Genomic DNA, 21,126 nt, shown 5'->3' with positions numbered 1-21,126 from the left:
TTTTTTTTTGAAAAATTTTTATTGGGTTAGAATCCGTTATTTTTACATTTACATTCAGTTTTTCCCAAATTTTTCATTTCTAACCCCCTCCCTTTCCCCCCCTTTTGTTGACTTCCAACAGCTTTCCCACCCTTTGTCTTTTTTCCCTTACTTCTATTAATTTCCTCTATCTAAAACAGATATACATTCTCCATTATATTAAGCAGTACATCCTTAACTACTTTTCTTGTTGTATACCCAAACTGTAAGCCCTTGTTTCCATCTTGGATAAACCATTTTTAAATGTTTCTACATATCATAAACCTATATATCATAAACCATAAAAATCTTACACTCAAATCAAACAATTTGACTTATTCTCTATATATTACTCATTCTATCTTTTTATGGTAATTCTATATAGCTCATCACATAGTCAAACAATTTGACTCTTCTGTATATTCAGTTTGGTGCATTATATAAATCTTATCAAAGAAAGAAAATACTGTTAGTTACTCAATCCTTATATTTAAACCTTGTCATTAATTATTTTCTATCAATGTTCTATCTATTAACCTATTATATATCTATATATATATCAATCTGTTAATCTAACTGCTTATAAATTCACAATTATCTCTTCCTCCCCCGGTAAAGTCACCCCCCTCTACTTCAGTACTTCAGTAGTTCTCAAACTGCCGCCAGTTTATTTCAATATTTGGTGGTCTGGTCAGTAATTAATTTTAGCAGCTGCTGTATTTTAAATATGGCCGAGTGGTCCTGGCTTTGTCCCACTATTCCCACCAGTAACAGAGCATCTGCTTTATACACCAAAAGTTCTTGGGTTCAGTTCTTGGCATTGGCAGTTAAAAGCATTAGGTAGTAGGTGACCTGAAAAACCTTCACCTGAAATCCGATGGTCTCATTCAGTTCAAGACAGCTTCAAGTGTTCAAGAGGCAGGGCAGTTTAACCTCTCTCCTCAGCATAAATCTGTAAGTCATAGAACTTGGTTTCTAACCTGTCATCCAACATATCAGCAACTTTCTGAATGCTGCAATGACCTAGTAGACTAGTTAGGTGTTTGGGAGCTGAGCCCATCTTATTATGTGACCGTGAGGAAGTCTCTATTTCTCAGACATCTGAAAAAGGAAGATTCGACTCTTGAAAGCTTACACCCTGAAAATCTTGTTGGTCTCTAAGATGCCACTGGACTCAAATCCTGCTGTTCTACTTCAGACCAATACGGATACCTACCTTAACCTATTTCTCAATATTACCCAACCTACAGCTCAGCACTGTCTTGGGGACTTGTATGCTGCCTTTACCTCAGTATTTTCCTTCATATCTCATACCTGCCCTAGAATCTTGTACTCAGAATAAGTTTTGACATTTTAGTTGAATGTAAATGAGTTGAGCTTCCTTTTGGAAGGAGCCAGTTTAGTGTAGTGGTTAAGAGCACAGGACTCCAATCTGGAGAGCCAGGTTTGATTCCCCACTCCTCCACTTGAAGCCAGCTGGGTGACCTTGGGCTAGTCACAGTTCTCAGGAGTTCTCTCAGCACCACCCACCTCACAGGGTGTTTTGTTGTGGGGATAATAACATACTTTGTAAACCGCTCTGAGTGGGCCTTAAGTTTTCCTGAAGGGCGGTTGTTATGACCTGTACTTTCTTTAGGGTGGATTTTGCTTTAATCTTTCCCTTCACACCCTCTGGGTAGTTAGCTGCCACCAGGAATATTAAATTCCAATATATTTTATTTAAGTTTTCCCTTTGGTAACGTGTTTATGCGTCAGGCTCCTTCATGGTTCTATGTGGCCCAGAGGATAGGAATGGGAGATAACAATGACTGCAACTCTGGGATATAACAAAACAAAATAAAAGTTTATTTTTTAAGAAGCGTGTTGGTTACATAAAAGTAGTTCTTAGTTCTAGTTGCTTCATCCAAACTCATTCACACAGATCTCTTGTAAGGCTTCACACACAGTTAGCCTTTCTCTAGGCTCTGTATTTCTCACAGAGAACTCCTCAGACAGCACACAGCTAGCCTGTTTTCTTTTCACTCTCAATCCTTCCTCTCTCAGGCGCACACACAGTTTGCCTGCTTCAAATAGAATAAATATATAATCTCACAGACACACTCAGTTCAGGCTTCCACTCAGGTTGCCTTTCCCTCACAAAACATGAACACACTCAGGCTGCACACAGCTCGCCTCTCTTTCCCTGACTGAGTGTCCTTTCACAAACATGCTCAGTTCAGGTTCCGCACAGGTTATATTTCTCTCATGAATATTTCAATATACTCAGGCAGCACACAGCTAGCCTGCTTTCTTCTGACTTCCCCCCTTTCTCTCTGTACTCCCAGTCTAAACTGCATTCACTCCGCCCACAATCTCAGTCAACCAATCATATCGCTCACTCACTCCTCTCTTTCACCCCCACTCTTCACCTAGCTCAAACCAAGCATTTAAAGACACATGCACACATTTACTTGAAATCATTACAGCGGTATATAAATCTATCATCATCATCATCATCATTACTATTTTCTCAACAAGATAATGTAAGTAAAGTGCTTCTGATACTGAAAACACCAATTATCATTAACCTCCCCAATCTTTAGCCCTGTTGAGTTATTAAAATTTCTGGTGCTTCAACCTTGCATAATGGGAGAAAACAGTATCTGTGATCCATCCAATATGTGTGGTTGCCATTTTCTGTGAACAGGGCAAGATCAGGGTTGCTAGGCCCCTGCTCAGGATGGGAGATCCCCCACTCCTGGCTCTTGTTTCATGTCACCACTCTGAGCAGCAGTGGGAATAAAAATTTAAAATGGCTACCATGCCAGGAAAACCCACAAGTGCCATCAGTCACCTCTAGGAATCTCTGGAAATTATGGTTTTACAATAGAATTTCCGGCAATTCCTAGGGAGCTGTGAAGTCATTTCCAGGAAACTCAGAAGTGACATCATGCTGTTCCCAGTGACTATCCCCACCATGTCCCACTCCTCCTGGTCTCTTATTGGTTGCCAGGCTTAGGGTGCCACTCAAGGTGCAATTTTTTTTTTAAAAAAAATCTTGGTTTCCATTAGTGATAAGGAAGTAGAAAATGTGCCCACTGCTCTATTTGCACAAAATGGTGACCAAGCAGGATTGCCCATAGTGTGATCTCTTCTTACATGTGGTTGGGTTGAGTCATGACTGAACAGGGCTTTTGTTAGAGCCAAATAAGACATGACAACAGCCAACCTATCTCTAAACGTGAGCCCTCCCATCACATATACACTAGTATAGGTTTGGCTCCTCAGCATAAACAGCATGAGTTCCAACCACCAGCGGCTGTGTCCCTGCAGTGTCTCCTTGCAGTGGCTCTTCTCCCAATTGAATCCTCTTCTGATATCAGAGTACGGCTGGGAGAAAAGGACTCCAGGGAACAGGATGTTAGGAGGTACACCACAAGCAAGGAGGATCCAATATGTTTGTTCTTTAAATCAGACCATCTCCCACCATTTTATATATGATTGGCTCATATTTAAAGAGACCAGTTTATCACTGTCAAATATAATTTGTCCCTTAGATTTATCAAAAGTGGGACCAGAGTCAGTGTATGGATAGTACACACTGTTGGAAAAGAGTCTCCCCATAGGGGAGGAGATATTTGTAACCTTTGCTTTGGATCTCCTCAAAGCAACTTACTGTTACTCACCCTACTTTTTTAGGCCACCTGCAGCTGTTCTCAATTAACCATTAATAATAATATTATTGGCAACAAGCTAAACAGAAGGTACCTATATTATAACTTAGGGTGTAGAATATAATGTTGCTGATGGCTGCTGATATGAAGCACCTTAAAAGGTTTTTTTCTTTAGGAATATTATCTGGATGGACCAAATACTAAAATATTTTCATTTCCTGACATGCCAAGAAGGGATTTGAGGAGAGGGACTTCCAGATCTTTGTATTTTAGATATTCAGATCTTTGCAAGGATTACTTAATGTTCTGTAGCTGACCAAGGGGTACAGTTTTTACCAATGCAGATTCTTTAAACAAAGGAATACATGGAGTCACCTTGGAAGCAACGCCTTAGTTATTTTTGGAAAAGAAGACATTAAGCATCAAAATCCTTTATTAAATCAAAACAATGTGTTCTACCAGTATAATAAAGCCAAATGGCTTGAGATCAGTCATGACTGACAGCTGTGTTTGGTGGCAGTTTGGTTGTTCGTAGGGAGGCCATTATAAGGCTTTGCTTGATTGGCACTGCCAGAGCCCATAATTGAGTTGACTCTTCTTGTGCACCAAATAAAACCTCTATTAGCACTCCCTCGCCCATTTCTTTTTCACTCCCCCATTTTTTTCTTATATCTAGGACTCAAACCACTTAGCAGTATCAGCGTACAATGACTATGCTTCCCACTCAACTTCTATTTTTCCTGAACATACTGGTGTGCGGCCTCGCCTCAGGGGCCAAAATTAGCCTTGTCGATCAAGCAAACAGGTGGCCTATTGCATAAAGTGGATCCTCTCTCCCAAGGCCTTTTCTTTTGGGAAAGCCAATCAGAAGAGACGCTGAGGTGCCGGAGGCAGACTTGTCAGCAGATCTGGGGTATAAAAAGCAAAACGACCATGTTAGCACTTCTGAGCAGTCGTGCATTCCCAGCCTCGCCTCGGGTGTAGGGATTGCAAAGAAAAGCAAAACTACACCGTCTCGACTGTGTAGTTTTGTTTTTTACGGTTAGAGGCTCAATCATTCTCATGTTGGGATTGTCTAAAATCAGACTGTGGATAAGGACGTCGTTTAAGGAACTTCCGTTGGGCTCAGCCCACTCCAGTTAGGCACTCCTGTGAAAGCAGGTTAGTAGCATGTCTGTAATGACTGGACTCTTGTCTCTTTGTTAAGCAAACCATCGGTCTGTCCTGCATGTACCTAAGTATATCTGCTAGATGTAATTGGGGTGGTGGGGTTAAGAGACAGCACTTCTGTGTGGTTCTTTTAAACTAGAATTCAGTTTATGATCAAAAATAGTGATGCCTGTTGTTCATTGTGAATATTTATGTCTTTGAAATACTTGGCTAATAGTTATTTGAATGGGTTTTTGACGATGGACTGCTATATCGGTTGTTCAAAAAAGGCCTGTTGCAAACGTCTGGTTAACTTTTAATGCTTGCAGGGAGTGCTCAAGGTTATATTACTTGCAGATAAACGGAGACTCTCCCAGAATAGCTCTGATAAAACACACATGGTATTGGCTGGGTGCTGATGACTTTTTAAGGGAATCAGCTGCTGGAGTATCTATTACACCGCAGGCCTGGACCACTTGCCTGCTGTCAGTCAAAACTAGGGTGGTTATTTTGGGAATGTGACATTTCAGAGGCATACCTTTTGAAATACTAATAATACAAAAGCCATATAAGATCACCATTGGAAAAACAAGAAACTACCCCAGCGTGCGAGGGTATTTAATCATTTTGATGTCTAAAATATTAATGGAGATCTAGAAACTGGATTTTGGTGGCCTTTGCTTCAACATTTTTTTAAAATCAAATAATAAAACCAAATGGGCGGAATGCACTTTAAAGTCAGCTTATTAATGCAAAGCAATTTAGAGTGCTTTGAAGAAATTCGGAACCAGTAAAAAATGGCAAAGGACTTATGTTGTCCCTATACATCCCAAAAAACAGTGATATGACTGAATCTTATCATTAAAGTACATCTTAATCATTTTATCCAGATGAATGTCCACTGTCTGAATTCACAACCAGACATTTCAAAGATGACTTACTGAAACAGGCCATATACCAGCAAAATAAGAAGAATCTTAGTTGTCTTCTTTGAACATGATAAAGTATTAGGCAATGTGTCCATTTCCAAAACGAACAACCATCTCTAAATGAAAATTAAATGTTCTCTTTGGTTACATCAGTCTCAATTACAACCTTTGATATTTAAGTCCATCACTTTGTGATATCTGTCAGTACGCTGACCTTTCCTCTCGAATGATTACATAGCCAAATTAATGTAGTGAGATGTTATAATATTAAAGCTATAGGTATACTATATGAACAAATATTCTATTGCAAATCTTCAGGTGATTATTTTATGGACATGTATTCTCTTCTGTGGTGTAGCAGTGAGTAAAGGCATTGTGTTGTACTAACAAAGTTTTAGCAGACGGGGTGGGTGGGTGGGAGGGCAGGTTTCACACCTTCCCGCAGTTGTTCAAACCATCAATGTCAGTTGTTATCTTATAGCCTAGCTCACATTTCAAAGTTGGCCTTTACTTTCTATAACCTAGAGTCAACTACGCTTGTATTTTACATCCTCATTTTACTTTAGTTTTTGTCCTGTATACTTCTCATATTAAGGGAAATGTATTCAGCATTCTAAAAGAAACTTTCTGTACACTTCTCAAGTGCCACTATACTATATGATTGCTATTTGAAGGAGCGACTCTATTCAACAAAAGGTTTCCAGACAATTTCAAAGTGAACTTTTATGTCATACATTTTCACATCTCTGGATTTGTAAAGAGTTAAGTCATGCAGCCAAGGTCATACAGCAAAGCAGTGACAGAATCCACATTAGACAGTAGGCTCCTAGGTAGCACACTTATATCAACACGTGATTCCCTTCTAGACACTGACAATTGTTATTGACTTTACTAATCCGAAGTGGAGTTTGTGCTCGAGCAATCATTATACCACACAATAATCCACAAAATTTGTAGGTATTTCTGAGCTAATTCCCCCCTTCTCACCCAAAATGGCCTATGTGATTGTTAAATATTTGACTGAATCAAGTGCCAAAGTCCAACAGCAATGATGGTAAATTGTTTCTGAGAGGCAACAAAAAGTGTTACCTGGCCTTTCTTATGCTAATGATTTTAAAGACAGACATCTCACATCCATTTTTTATTTCCATCTTTCCTCACAGAGTGCCTGCAAAGATGACGACAAAAGCGCCGACGTTTACTCAGCCGTTACAAAGTGTTGTGGCACTGGAGGGTAGTGCCGCAACCTTTGAGGCTCATATTAGTGGTAAGACTTTAATATCATTTTTATAACGATCCTCTCCTTGGTTTTGCTGGTTGGAGGTGGAGAGTGCCCTCAAGTCATAGCTGACTAATAGCAACCCCTGTTGGCGATTTGCCGGTTATTTCCATGCAAAGGGCTAGATCAGATGACACATTCACTGATTAATCCCTTAAACCAAGGATTCCCAATATGCATGCAATGGTGCCTTCTGGAACCGTTCCTGGAGCCCACCAAGCGTTTTCAGAAAGTGAGCAAGACCAAGTGGGGTTTTTGAATGTTTGATATTTATGGTATAATGCAGACTTTGGCTTCGTGTAAAGTACTTTATTTGTGCAAACAGCAGAGAGGTATTCTAAAACCACACTGGGATTCCATTCTGACCCAACATGACTGGGCTTCTGTACAGCTAAAATGTCTAATGCACCCAACTAGAACTTCTATGGAAGTCATCAGATCGTCCCAGTTTTAATGTATTTTTATAATTCGGGTGTAAGCTGATAACAACATCACTGTACTATAATAACATCACTATGATTAAATCTCGCTGTACACATGTGTGAGGAACTCTCACCAGCCCTTAAGCAGCAACTGGCATTGTTATAAGAATACTGCAGACTGAAAATGGCTGGGCTCATGTAAAGGGCACAGCCAGGATAAGTTTTTTTTCCCTTTTGTACAATTGTGTTAGATGCCTGTAAAATGGAAACAGATCCTGGCAGAGGAGAGTTTCTTAGCCAGCTCAATATATATACTTATTTTGTGTGAATGCAAGAAAATATTATTAAACAATATGTTCATTTTAAAAGGCACCTCATTAAATAGAGCTTCTGCCAAATATGTTGAAGTCCTGATACCAGAGTTATGCATAGGGTTCCCAGTTCCCTGGTGGGGGCGGGGGATCCTCTGCTCCCAGCCTCTGCCCCCCATCTCCCCTTACTGGGCCGGTGGGGGGGAAAGGTGAGGGGAATGGGCCCGGGGGCTCTGAAATGATGTAGTTCACAGTGCGACAACAAAGGCTCTGGAGTGCCCACTTGATTCGTGCGAACACCGTAAGTTCCCCCGTGCGTGACCACTCCACAACACCCCCCATCATTTGGTTTGGACCTCAAGGGACCCGGCAACCCCAGTTAGGCATAATCTCACTCCCTGATATTTTGTGGTTGGTTCTGACTCCCGTGGCAGCCATTTTGTTGCTACATCCATGGCCAAAAAGGTTGGAGACCCCTGGAGCTCTAGTCCCGTTGTCAGCAACTAGATTTGTGGGATGACTACTTGCAGGTCCTGGTACTATAAATGCCATTCCCCCTTTTACTCTGACTAGTTATCTGGACAGCAAGTGGTACCACTTTCACTATAAGCTTTCTGCTCTAAGAGAGTTCTCCAAAGACAAATCCCATGCTCTCAGTTGAGCTTATTGGTAATCTTAAGAACGTGGATGATGGATAGTGTCTTAAGAAAAATAGTTGCCACAGTTTACATTCATTCACACAGTGAAGATCCTAGTCCTATGGTGGCACTGCTGTGGAAACAGCATTTAAAAAAACTGACACAGCCGATCTAATTTCCAATGACCAATCAGAAGCCTTGCTGGACAAATTCCCCAGCTGGACCCTCGCACTTTCTAAAAGCTCTTGAAGAGCACCAGGAAAGGTGTTGGTAGGCTCTATGGTGCCCAAAGGCTTCAGATTGGCAGAGTTTCAAGGTGCCTGCAGGTAGTGGGCAAACTCCCAAGGGTTTGCCTCCTTGCCTGCCAATCTACCGATCTGCTAGCAATCAGTGGGAGTGGCACGCCTCCCCCCAGAGGGGAACACATGCAGTGCATGCTCAGAGTGCGGGAGCGCTCACACAGCTGGTGCAATGATGTCAATCCCGGAAATGATGTCATCGCGCATGCGCCAGGAGCACACACAAGCTTTGTCCGTGCACAAGGGGAGACACAAGGGAAGAGAAGGAAGATAGAGGGACCTGTCAACTCTACAGATTGGGGATTGGGCTAGACTTTTCCAGTAGCGAGCTGCCACATTCAGAAATGGTAATCAACACTAAGCTTTCTTAAATGTAGGTTTAGAGGTTAAATATGTAGACTACAACTATAAAACAAAGGCCGTTTCTACACGGTCTAAAAATCGAGTGACATCAGAAATAGCGTGAGGAAGCCGATAGAGATCCGTGAATATCATGCGATTTTTATACTGTGTGGAAATGACCACAATCCCAACATTTTAAATGTATGGCAATTGCACTGCAGAATCCCTTACATTTTAAACTTGTGTTAAGTTTGTAAATGGTCCAAACACAAATTCCAAACCTACAAACATTATTCCTGATCGCAGTGAGGTCTCACAAGATGATTTCAGAATGGGAGAAAGCCTATTTCGGTGCAAGCAAGCAAGTGCTACCCAGGCCCAATGAGATCATGCTGCAACTTATGGCAGTTCGCCAATTTTTTAATGCTAAAGGCCATCTTACTGGAACCAAACACAATATAAAATTACTCCATGACTCAGAATACATATCACAATTCATGGGAGAGGGGGCTTGTCTCTTCCCCTTGCACTGTTTTCCTGGTGTGAATCAGCATAGGGTATCCAATCTCCGAGCAATTCTGGAGATCTCCTGTAATTACAACTGATCTCCAGACAAGAGCTCCTCCCCTGGAGAAAATGGCTGTTTTGGAGGGTGGACCCTATGTTATTACATCCTTGTTGAGCACCCTCCCATCCCCAAACTCCATCCTCCCAGGCTGCACCCTCCAAATCTCCAAGTATTTCCAAACCCAAAGTTGGAAATCCTAAATCACCCTGATAAGTCAGTGTTTGCTCTGGTGGGGAAATTTATATATAGTGATGGCTACACATAAGATTTCCAGTGGGGCAAATAGTAGCCACCAGTGCCATTTCAGGTGGTCAAAACAGCACAGGAAGGGAAGGCTTAAGCGGCCTCTCCACAGACCTGATCCAAATAGGGCCCATCTGACCTCAAAACAAAGTTCTCAGCACAGAGTTTCCAGTCAGAAGTTCTCATAATGATAACATAGGGGCTGTGAGGACTATGTTACCAGTAAATTGGCTCTGAGGGCAAAATTAGATGTGGCATCATTTTAAAGTCATTTCAAAATGCTGAGGGCCCAATCCTGATCAGGCCTGCAGCACGGCAGGCTGAAATGCTCTTGTGTCCCCCCCTCCCCACTGGTGCCATATTGAAACAGCCGCTCCTCCTGGTGCCTATTCAAGTACCCAAACACGCCCCTGGGGCTGTTTTGGAACTTGAAACAGCCAGTGCGGTGTGGGGGACACAAGAGCGCCGTGCTGTGGGCCTGATTAGGACTGGGGCCTAGCAACACCTTAAAATGACTTTAAAATTGCCCTAAACAGGCATTTTGGCCCCAAATAGGCTCAATTCGGATCATTTGGGACCCAGTTCGGCCCACTGCAAAGCGCAGGAGCACTCCCAGTGCGGTGTGATGACATCATTCCCAGAAAGCGATGTCATCATGCCATCCTGGGAGCACGTCCAGGAGGCCCATTCCCATGCCCCCCCCCCCCCGCTGAGTGAGTGGTGGGATGGGCGGAGGATGGGAGCAGAGAATACTCTGCTCCCACCAGAGGACTGGTAACCTTAGACTCTGGAGATTTCCTGGAATTATTACTGATCTCCAGACAACAGAGATCAGTTTGCCTGGAGAAAATGGATGTTTTTGAAGGTGGGCTGTATTGCAATATACCCTGCTGAGGTCTCTCCCCTTGCTAAACCCAACCCTCCCTAGTCCCCACCCCCAAATATCAAGGAATTCCCAACTTGGAGTTGACAACCCTACAGTAACACCACTGGTTGCCAGATTCTGTTTCCATATATGGAGGGAATAGGAGAGATGCTAGTTTCTGTTTGGTGCCTTTTAAAGCAAAGGATTTTGCTGTGCTGATCCTTTAAGACTTCTAGGCCTGCATCCAATTTTAACTTTTGCTTTCAAACCCAGGCTTCAAAAGTAGCTTCTGTTAACACAATATAAAGTAGGAGAATCCTGGCTACCTAGATCCCCCTCCTAAGTTTTTCTCCCAAATGGAGAACTGAGGACGGTCCAAGTAAAGAAAAGTTAGCACTCTTTGTGGCTTGCCCGGCAATTATGAAATTGTTTCAAGAAACATATCCAAGACAGTAAGTACATTTTTCAAGGTGACATAATTTATCATAAACTTGGAACCTAACATTACAACCACTGGCATAAGTAAGACATAAGGGCAACTAATAGAACTTCAGAACATTTTAGAAAGTATATTCTAAAGAGAGGCAAGTCCTATGGGGCTAATTTAGGAAGCAATTTTCACACACATGTAAATTAAGAAAAAAAGCTTTTTTTCAAATCTTTTAACAATTAGTACAATACAAGTATTTATCTTTAACTAAGTGCAACCATACTGAAACTTTCAGCTAACAATGTCTTTGAAAACCACTCGAAGTAAACAGTTCAACTTGTCTGACCGCACCAAGAAATAGAGTCCTTTGCCACAATCCTTCCATTTTGAACCGTCCTCTTCTCGGGGAATTACAGCCCTGCAAGAATGCAATCCCAGCAATAACACCAACCAAACACAATATACATACACCACTTTAAGTCATACTGTTCACATACAACATTTCTGATTACCTTATTCAAGGTGGTAAGAGCACATTAATTATTATCAAGCTCCCCAACAAACAGCTTCTTCCTCAGGGCCTGGCTCTAGCTACTGACTCCGCCCTACTGGGTTAAACCAATAAGCTCATATGGGTTACACTAGCAGGTGGTTAGTAACTAGTAAAGCAGAGAGAGAGAAAAGCTAAAGTTTTCACTTAGAGATACGCAGGGCCTCTTTCCCCCTGAACACAACATAGTGAGTCCGCCTGTTGCTGCTAGAGTTGTTGTGTCTCTTTGGCTTGGGCTTGCAAAGAAATTAGCAGCTTTTTCCAGTCAATCTACAGGCTTTCTCTATTGCTGTTAACCAACCAACTCAGGGGTGAAGACTGAAGCACTCGTTCAAACAGTGTCTTAACTATAAATCAACCAGTAACTTGAAAACCTCATTCTTTTATAATACCTCCCAAAAGAGGCATTCTAATTTGCAACGTCTCCACATACATACATATATGAACATGTCTTAAAGGGAAAATAAGAAACATTGGCTGTGTTTTCCGCTTCCCATTTCTTCCTGAGAGCTCCTTAGCTGGAGGAAGAAGTATGTCTTAGATGAATTGATATATTCTGTTTTATCTATCCGGTGACCCCTCTGGTCCTGCCCCTGGGTAATTAGGCCCTGGAAGGGGTCACCCCCTGCCAAATTTGTACCTTTCCAGAATTGGCTACTTTACTATTAGGCCCGTACAAAAACGCTCAGGTAAGTTCTTTTGTTTTGCCAACATCATGTTTAAGTAAGGCCTAAGGCCTTTTCTGCATAAACAGGAGATGGTAGACTCCTCAAACGGTAGCACAGACTTCCGAGCACAGGTGAGAAATTCTATTTGTAAATGCTGGCCTCTATGGAAAAGACTTCCCCAATCACTCAGAAGGCAGGGGTGGGATCCAATTTTAACAACCAAAGGGGCACGCAAGTCAAGTGAGAGGTACTGAACCCTCTTCACATCTATGGCTTATTTCCCTCTAGATCTTTTTTCTAAACACCTTTTACCCTGCTGATGTCATTTCCAGTACTGGAGCTGGGCAGAGGGGGGAAAGTACTCAAAAAAACATATCCTGCAATATGAGTTACAGTGGGGATATCTTCTGCAGGCCCTATTTTAGGATCACCAGGCTCCATGTCGGGACTGAAGATCTAGAATTATAACAGATCTTCAGACAACAGAGAGCAGAACCACAAGTGACGCCTGACACAGGTTGGACTCTTTTCAGTTTCCCTCAAGTTTTGATGGGAAATGTAGGCATCCTGATCTTGCAGTTTGGCTCTCTGACTACTGTCCAATGGACTTTTCAACTGTCACTTGTCCAACATTCCGCCAAGCTGCCTACATTTCCCATCAAAACTTGAGGGAAGCTGACAAGTGTCCAACCTGTGCCTTTTGTCACTTGTGGTTCTGCTCAGAGATCAATTTCCCTAGAGGAAATGGCTGCTTTGGAGGGTGGACTCTATGGCATTATACCCCACTATAATCCCTCTCATCCTCAAAACCAACCCTTTCCAGGGGCCACTGCAGAAATTTCTCAGTCTAGTGTCTGCAAATCTTCCAGGAAGGAGCTAATCTTCCAGGAAGGACATTGGGTTTAAATCTCCATTGGCGCGTAATTATGTAATAAGGAATGATAAATAAAAAGGAATTATTGGACAAGAAAGTCCTGAGAATCAATACAATCTTTATTACGGTCATAGACCACACAATAATAGCATACAACCCAGTCATGGTAAGTCATATTATTTACAAATTTCAGGGTACAGAGTCTTAAATATTTAAAACCTTAAAACCTGAGTGCCTAAGACCAAATTATTAAATATTAAAATCCTTAACATTATAAAATATTTAAATATTTCCCCCTGTAAAATACTTCCTAATCCGTATGGCTTGCACAGCAAAATTTGCCACCTTTAATGTAATTTCATGGTCCTTATCGGCTAAAAGCTTATCTAGATAGAATCTGTCATTTCTACCTGGGAACCGATTACAAATTGGAGTTATAAAGATTGCCCTAATATTTTGATAAAGCTCACACTCGAAGAGTACGTGTCCCCTAGTTTCTATCTTTCCAGCCCCACATATACATACTCTTTTCTCGAGTGGTTGTTTTGCATATCTGCCCTCCATGACCGCTGATGGTAACGTGTCCATTCTGAGGAGGGTAACTGCTCTTCTATAATCTGCTTTATCCAAGTTTTGTAAGTAAGGCATCATTATCACTTGGTTTAGGCTATCTATTCCCGGGAAATACGCTTTGACTTGACTCAAGTCGTTCTGCCTTTCAATATCCAGGATTCTTTGTTTCACAAAGGGTTTGACCATGTCATGTTCCATATTCATCAGAAACTGTTTGGAAAGACCATAATAACCCAATTTGCGCTCTGTTTCTTTGATCCAAAGTGGTGCTTTAGAATCCCATGCTATTAAACCGGTTAAACCGGAGGGATTAGTTATTAGCTTAAACCAATAGACAATGGTAGCAATCCACAGGCGTGCTTTTACAGTGACCATACCGGATTCCAAACGAATATGTGCATTAGAGACACAAAAGGGAACCTGCAAAATGTGCCTTAAAAACTTGGATTGCACTTTTTCCAGTGACTGCCAATAAGACTGATGTGTTGTTATGCTCAAGGGCGCCGCCCTTGAGCATAACAACACATCAATACAGCTTTTCTCCACACATCAATACAGCTTTTCAACACATTTTTCAACACATCAATACAGCTTGAGAATCAATACAGCTTTTCTCCAAGGTGCTTTGCACCACAATGACTTTAGCATTTCTGAAACTGCATCACTTAATCTCATTTTCTGCCCAAGCCTCTAGGCATAGTAATCTCAATTTAGCACTAACTCATACTGAACTCTAGGAACAGTTTTTATCACCTGAAATTTGACCTCTTAAATCACAGGGAGAACTTTTTTTGCTGTTGTCACCTTCCATTGTATTATCTCCACCCCCCATATCAATCTTCAGAAACGTATAGTACTGTTTTTCTCTACCTTTGATAATACATACGTAAATAGAATCACGAGCAATATATTAAAGAACGTCAATCTGGGATTTTTTTGAAGAGGATCTTAAAATAGCAAATATTAATATGAATAATATAGAGACCATTTCAAAGCGATCAGAGCATTTTATATGCTTTCCCCCAATAACCTTTGTAACAACCTTATTGGTTATAATAAGCTACTGTCATAACCCCATTTGTTACCAATGTAAATTTATGCCTGAGTTATAATTTCAAATGGGGACTTACAGCTCTTTGGCCATAATCTTACATATTTTAATACATGTCAGATACGGGACTCCTTAATTATACATTTATTTTATATGGTGTAGCTTAAATGTTAAGAGATGAAATTAATTTTAAGACTTAACTTTTTTGAACTGTTCCTTTATAAACAAAGGGCAGTATGAATCTGCCTTATGAGAATGCTCATTCCAAGGTTGCCAACCTCCAGGTGAGACCTGGAGATCTCCTGGAATCACTACTGATCTCCTCAGTATAGAGAGCAGTCCCCCTGGAGAAAATGGCTGCTTTGGAGGTTAGGATCTATGGCATTATACCCGGCTGAAGTTTCTCCCTTCCGTAGGCTCCACTCCCAAATCTCCAGTAATTTCTCACCTGGAGCTGGCAACCCTAGCTCATTCTCATGGTTTATATTTCAATCATTCTTCAGTTTGAAATTTAGATGAATATAATTTTGGTTTCCGATCAGACGGTGAAAACAGGTAATTGCTTACTGCTTGGACAGGAGAAGATTTTTACCATAGTCCTGCAGAGATGCTCAATAACGTTTGGTGCACTGAACAAGGCTCCCCTCTATAACAATTAGAATTCCTGGATAGAGATTACTTAGGAGCTATAGAAAGTATACTGGGCTTTGTTCTCCTTCGTTGGACACAGCCCCAGAGCAGACTCAACAAAACCAGGCCCTATCCTTCTTCCCGTACTCCTATAGGTTAAAGCAAGAGTTCCTTCAATTTTCACATTGCCTCCTTCTTCTTATATTGATCGGACTGCTTTGGGGTGGGGGTGGGGATTGATAAACCTAGAATATGACCAAGCAGGTAAGTTTTGCCCTTAGCTGGTTTTCCTTGGGCTTTTCTTTTAAACCACAGCTTTTACAAACAGCAATTTTATTTTTGTGGGATATTTTAAAAGGTGTTCACATGGCAAATGGTTGCTTGCTTATGTGTAGACTTTGAGTAACAGTTTAACTGGGAAGAAGGAAGGAATAGAACAGGAGATAGAGGAGAGGGGAAATGTCTGAGAATGCAGTCTGAAGCAGAATTACACTCTTCTAAGGCAACCAGCTTCAAGGAGCTTAGAAGAGCAACTCTGTTTAGGATTACATCAAATCTCCCCTTTTCCAAATTAAAACAGTGTAATGAGATCATCTGTACGTGAAAACACTTGCAAAGCCTAACGACCTTTATAGTGAAATATTTACTAAGCATTGGTCAGGATGGCCGTGTTGAAGTATGAGCTGGATGGGTTAAACCAGCCTCTGCAAATATCAGGGTTTCGCGCCCTCATTGATAAGAGGTAAATGCTGGGCCTTTGAATGAAAACAGTCTTTTGAGAGCATCTCCTCGCCTACTTTTTCTACTGGGAAGAAGACATTTTCATGACCAAGGAGATAAGCGTTGTTCGGTCAAGATACTTTGTTTTTGTAATTTAACTGGGTTTCCTTCAATTTTTAACTGTTAATTGAGAACATCCACCGAGTGCTGTGAGAGATTTATGCTCAAAAACATGCACAAATAGGGGCTCAGAGCCTTGACCCTGATAACAATCCTTTGAAATCTATTTGCCTCAGGAACAAGCAGAGATATTTTGAGATCGTTGTGAGGGTACCTTTACTCATGCTAATTTGCTTTCATTGGCTCTGCTCTGCTGCAGGTTTCCCAGTTCCTGAGGTGAGCTGGTATCGGGATGGTCAGGTTATTTCTGCTGCAACCCTGCCTGGTGTGCAGATCTCATTTAGCGATGGCCGCGCTAAACTTGTGATCCCCGCCGTGGCAGCAGCCAACAGCGGAAGATATACCCTGCAAGCCACCAATGGATCTGGACAAGCAACTAGTACTGCTGAACTACTCGTCACAGGTATGTTGCGATTACAGGGTTAGCAGCAGTTGGCACTCTCCATTGTTCTCTCCACAACACTGCAAAAGAGGTCCGCTAATCAGGGCTTTTTTTCAGGGGGAACATGGGGGAACGGAGTTCCAGAACCTCTTGAAAATGGTCACATGGCTGGTGGCCCCGCCCCCTGATCTCCAGGCAGGGGGGAGTTTAGATTGACCTCCGTGCCACCAAGTGGCATGGAGGGCAATCTCAACTCCCCTCTGTCTGGAGATCAGGGGGCGGGGCCACCAGCCATGTGACCATTTTATCAGCGGGCAACCCACTGAGTTCTACCACCTCTTTTCCCAGAAAAAAAGCCCTGCCACTAATAAATTCAAAGCATGACTTAAGATAGGATTGTATTGTCAAAGACTACTTCATTATGGGATTCATCATATTTTACCTTTTTACATCTTTAATGTATTTTACCACAAAACTACTTTGAATCTGAGGACCAGTAAAACATCCTGTACATGAGGTGAGCCTAAGGTTGCCAGACTACAGGTGGAACCTGGATGTTTCCCAGAATTACAACAATTCTCCAGAGAACAGAGATCAGTTCCTCTGGAAGAAAAGGCAGCTTCAGAGGATGGACTCACTGGTGTCCCTCCCCTCCTCAAACCCCGCCCTCCCCAGGCTCCACCTCCAAATCTCCTGAAATTTTCCAGCCCAGAGTTGCCAAAGAAGAGGCATGAGCCGGCACACGCTTTCTCCACCGTGTGCAGGACAGCATATGTGACATATTATTGTACACAATATCCTTGTGACCGTGTCCTTTTGAAAGGGGTTATAAGTGTAACCCCAGAGCCCCGAGGGCCAGGTTCAATTTCCAGAATAATGTTCACAAATTCAAAATGTAAATCCAATTCATTTAAATATAACAAAACACAGCTGTGAAAATGTTCCCAAAGCTGGTTCACTCCTACTCACAATCTACATTGTAGAGGGTGCAGACAGTACTGTGTGTTTGTCCAGAGGCTATGCCTGGAACAGAGTCCCAAATATCCAGAAAACCTTCTTGCAATAGCAGGAACTCTTTTTATGAAGATGCTGGATGAATCTTTGAGCTTGTTCATTGCCCTAGGAATAGTTCCCCTTCTGACAAGAGAAGTGGGGCAGCTCTGTATTAGAGTGTTGGTCACAGGCAGTCAATGAACAGTTTCAGCTGTCAATAATTCCTTTTCTTTGCTCTTCTCAGCTTCTTCAGCTCTTCTTAGCTACCACTGCTCTCCCAGGGATAAATGTTCAATCCTCCCAAGCTAGCAGTTTCAGCTCTGTGTCTGATTTGGATACAAAGCTTGGAAACAAACTTTGCCTCTCAGAGGGCACTGCCTTCAGCACTCCCCTCTACCTCCCAGTCTTTTCATCTAGCCCAGTTCTGCTTTATACCATCTCTCCTAGTCATGTTGGCCCTTTCAAACACATGCTCTATGAGCCTTTGCTAAACATGCAAATTAATATAAACCTATGTACACCTCAGTTATCTGCTAGTCTGGCCTGGCCTAAGGTCTATCTAAATATCTGCAATCTACTAATTAGACCTAGGCCTAGGCCCCATGCCCTTTTTTCAGTACACACTTATCTTTTATTTTTTAATAATTTTATTAACATTAACAACTATAATCAAACAAGACAAGAACATACTCAAATTGAAACCAAAGATTGATACAAATTTGTCAGTATCTATACAATTAACCATTAACAATTATTTTAAACCTGCAACAAACAAAACAATCTTAACAGTAGAGATAATAATAATAATGTAACAATCTACACCAAAGGTCACCACAAACCCCACATTTCCATAATTACACGCTTATCTAAGAATTATAAGAATCACGCACTTAGATACTCACATGTACATCTAATATGGCCCCTTTGGACTTTATTTGTACATTTTTATTTATTTATTTAAAACAATTATTAGCCGCCTTTCTACCTTGCAGGAACTCAAGGCAGCTTACAATATTACATAAAGTAACATTCATAAAATGAGTAAAACAAAGTTTTAAAAGACAGTCATAAAATGAATAAAACAGCATTTAAAATACAGTTTTGTATTGCTGATAAACAAAAACAAAGTTAATTCAAAAGTAGTCCTAAATAAAACTATCTTCAACTACCTCTTGAAGATTGGGGGCGGGGGCAGGCTCACCTCCCTGGGGATGCTAATCATGGGACTGCCACCAAAAAGTCCCTCTCATGTACCCACTAGGAGAGCTGCTTTAGCTGATGGGACAGTCAGCAGGGCCTCTCCCTGTGATCTTAATTGCAGGCAGGAACATATGGGAGAAGATATGGGATAGCCTGGTCCTAAGCCATGTAGGGCTTTAAAGGATAGAACCAACACTTGAACTAATCTTGGGAGCAGATTGGTAGCCAGTGTAATTGCTGTCATATCGAGGTCACATGCTTCTAATACCCGGCTCAAACCAGCAGTCTAGCTGCACTATTCTAAACAAGCTGCAGCTTCCTAATGCTCTTGAGAGGTTGCCCCAAGTAGACTGTTTTGCAATAATTCAAACTAGATGTAATGTAACTAAGGCATGGGTTATTGCAGCTAGATCTACCTTAGCCAGGAACAGGCACAGCTGTTGCACCAGTCTAAGCTGAATAAAAGCACTCTGAACCACTGTAGGCACCTGGTTTTCTAAGGGGACTGCTGTGTTGAACAGTACTCCCAAGCTGTAGACCTGGCTTTTCAAGTAAAGTATAACCCCATCCAAGACAGGAGAGATCTCAAGTTCCTGGTCAGCCTTTCTACTAACCCAAAGAACCTCTGTCTTGTCAGGATTCAGTTTCATCTTGTTCACCCTCATCCAACCCATCACTGACCTCAAGTACCTTAGCAGACATATATTTCAGGGTTTCCAGCTGCTAATTGCATGAATGAACTCTATATCCATTTATTTCAGGGGATCATATTCTTATAACCTTACTTTTGAGTTTTTTAAAAGATCATGCCCTATAATTTTCAAATCAGGTTCAACATCCCAGAAATTTCACTGACTTTAGCGAGATTACTTAACTAAATGAAGTATCATCCCCTCTTTATTATCTTACCTACTGATGTTTAACGTTATTAATTAGAATTGACCATTGAATTTACTCACAACAGTGTCCTCTAAATAGCAGATTCACACATTACACAGTGCACAGGTTGGGTCCGTGTCCTACCTTCTGAAACAGTCACATATGAGTTTCATGATGTTGCATGAATTGCACAGTGCCCATTTTGGACCACAACTGTGATGTGCCTGGAGAAAGGGCTTCATCCCCCATACAATTTTCCTGGTGCCCCAAACAGTCTGGTTGGGGAAGTTGTTTGGCCCATTAGGGAAACTTACAAGTGTACATATGAATAAAAGCAGACCTTTGTCTATACTTTTTATAAGAAGGATAATTCATTTTTGTTGTCATAAAACGGAATGGTCTTCTGATGTAAGTTTTTAGAAGTCATTAAGTGCTCCAGGGTAGAAACTGTAACTTTAAAAAACTTACATCTGAAGAGTTTACGGTTGTCATAAGAATTTAAATATATGATGAATTATTCTTGCAGAAGTAATTTTTTCACCTTTCTGTAGCTCTCCTCATTGAGCATTTTCCTTATTTCTTACACTGCAGCTGAAACAGCGCCACCAAACTTTTCTCAACGACTACAGAGCATGACAGCAAGACAAGGAAGTCAAGTTCGACTTGACGTGAGAGTGACTGGAATCCCTACACCTGTGGTGAAGTTCTATCGGGATGGAGCAGAAATTCAAAGCTCCCTCGATTTTCAAATTTTACAAGAAGGAGACCTCTACAGTTTAATAATTGCAGAAGCTTACCCCGAAGACTCTGGAACCTATTCAGTAAATGCCACAAATAGCGTGGGACGTGCAACTTCAACAGCCGAACTGCTCATTCAAGGTAACAGATCAGAAGTTTTGTGAGCCCTGATTTAAAAAAAAAATACATACAAATCATATTATTGTTGTCGCAGTGAAGTTCAGCATGATTAGTGTTAGGTCTACAAATCCATCAACATCTTTCCTCTCTCCACCATTTATAACTTGGCTGTAAAATCTCACCACAAACTGAAACTTTACACAAATAGCTCAGCATAAGAAGAAGAAAATTCCACCATTCTAAACCCATTAAAATCAATGGACTTAGAAGGTTGTATTCTTTTTAGGATTATACCATTAATTTAGAATAAAAGCAAATCTCTGTTAGGTTTTCTTCCCATTATTATTATAAAAGAGCCAGTTTGGCGTAGTGGTTAAGGGTGCGGGACTCTAATCTGGAGAACTGGGTCGGATTCCCACTCC

At 41.4% G+C, this 21,126-nt stretch overlaps 1 protein-coding gene across 1 annotated transcript in view; it reads left to right on the top strand.

Moving 5' to 3' along the window:
• The first annotated feature begins 4,634 nt into the window (after window positions 1–4,634).
• TTN (titin) overlaps window positions 4,635–21,126 on the top strand; it is a 330,572-nt gene continuing 314,080 nt past the window's right edge. Inside the window, exons 1-4 of the mRNA XM_054971277.1 lie at window positions 4,635–4,832; window positions 6,913–7,016; window positions 16,592–16,795; window positions 20,438–20,725. Coding sequence (XP_054827252.1) covers window positions 6,926–7,016; window positions 16,592–16,795; window positions 20,438–20,725 — 583 coding nt within the window. The 5' untranslated portion in view covers window positions 4,635–4,832; window positions 6,913–6,925. The remainder of the gene's footprint in view (window positions 4,833–6,912; window positions 7,017–16,591; window positions 16,796–20,437; window positions 20,726–21,126) is intronic.

Source organism: Eublepharis macularius, chromosome 2 (assembly GCF_028583425.1).
Source record: "Eublepharis macularius isolate TG4126 chromosome 2, MPM_Emac_v1.0, whole genome shotgun sequence".
NCBI lineage: Eukaryota > Metazoa > Chordata > Lepidosauria > Squamata > Eublepharidae > Eublepharis > Eublepharis macularius.
This window is presented reverse-complemented; position numbering and strand designations above follow the sequence as displayed.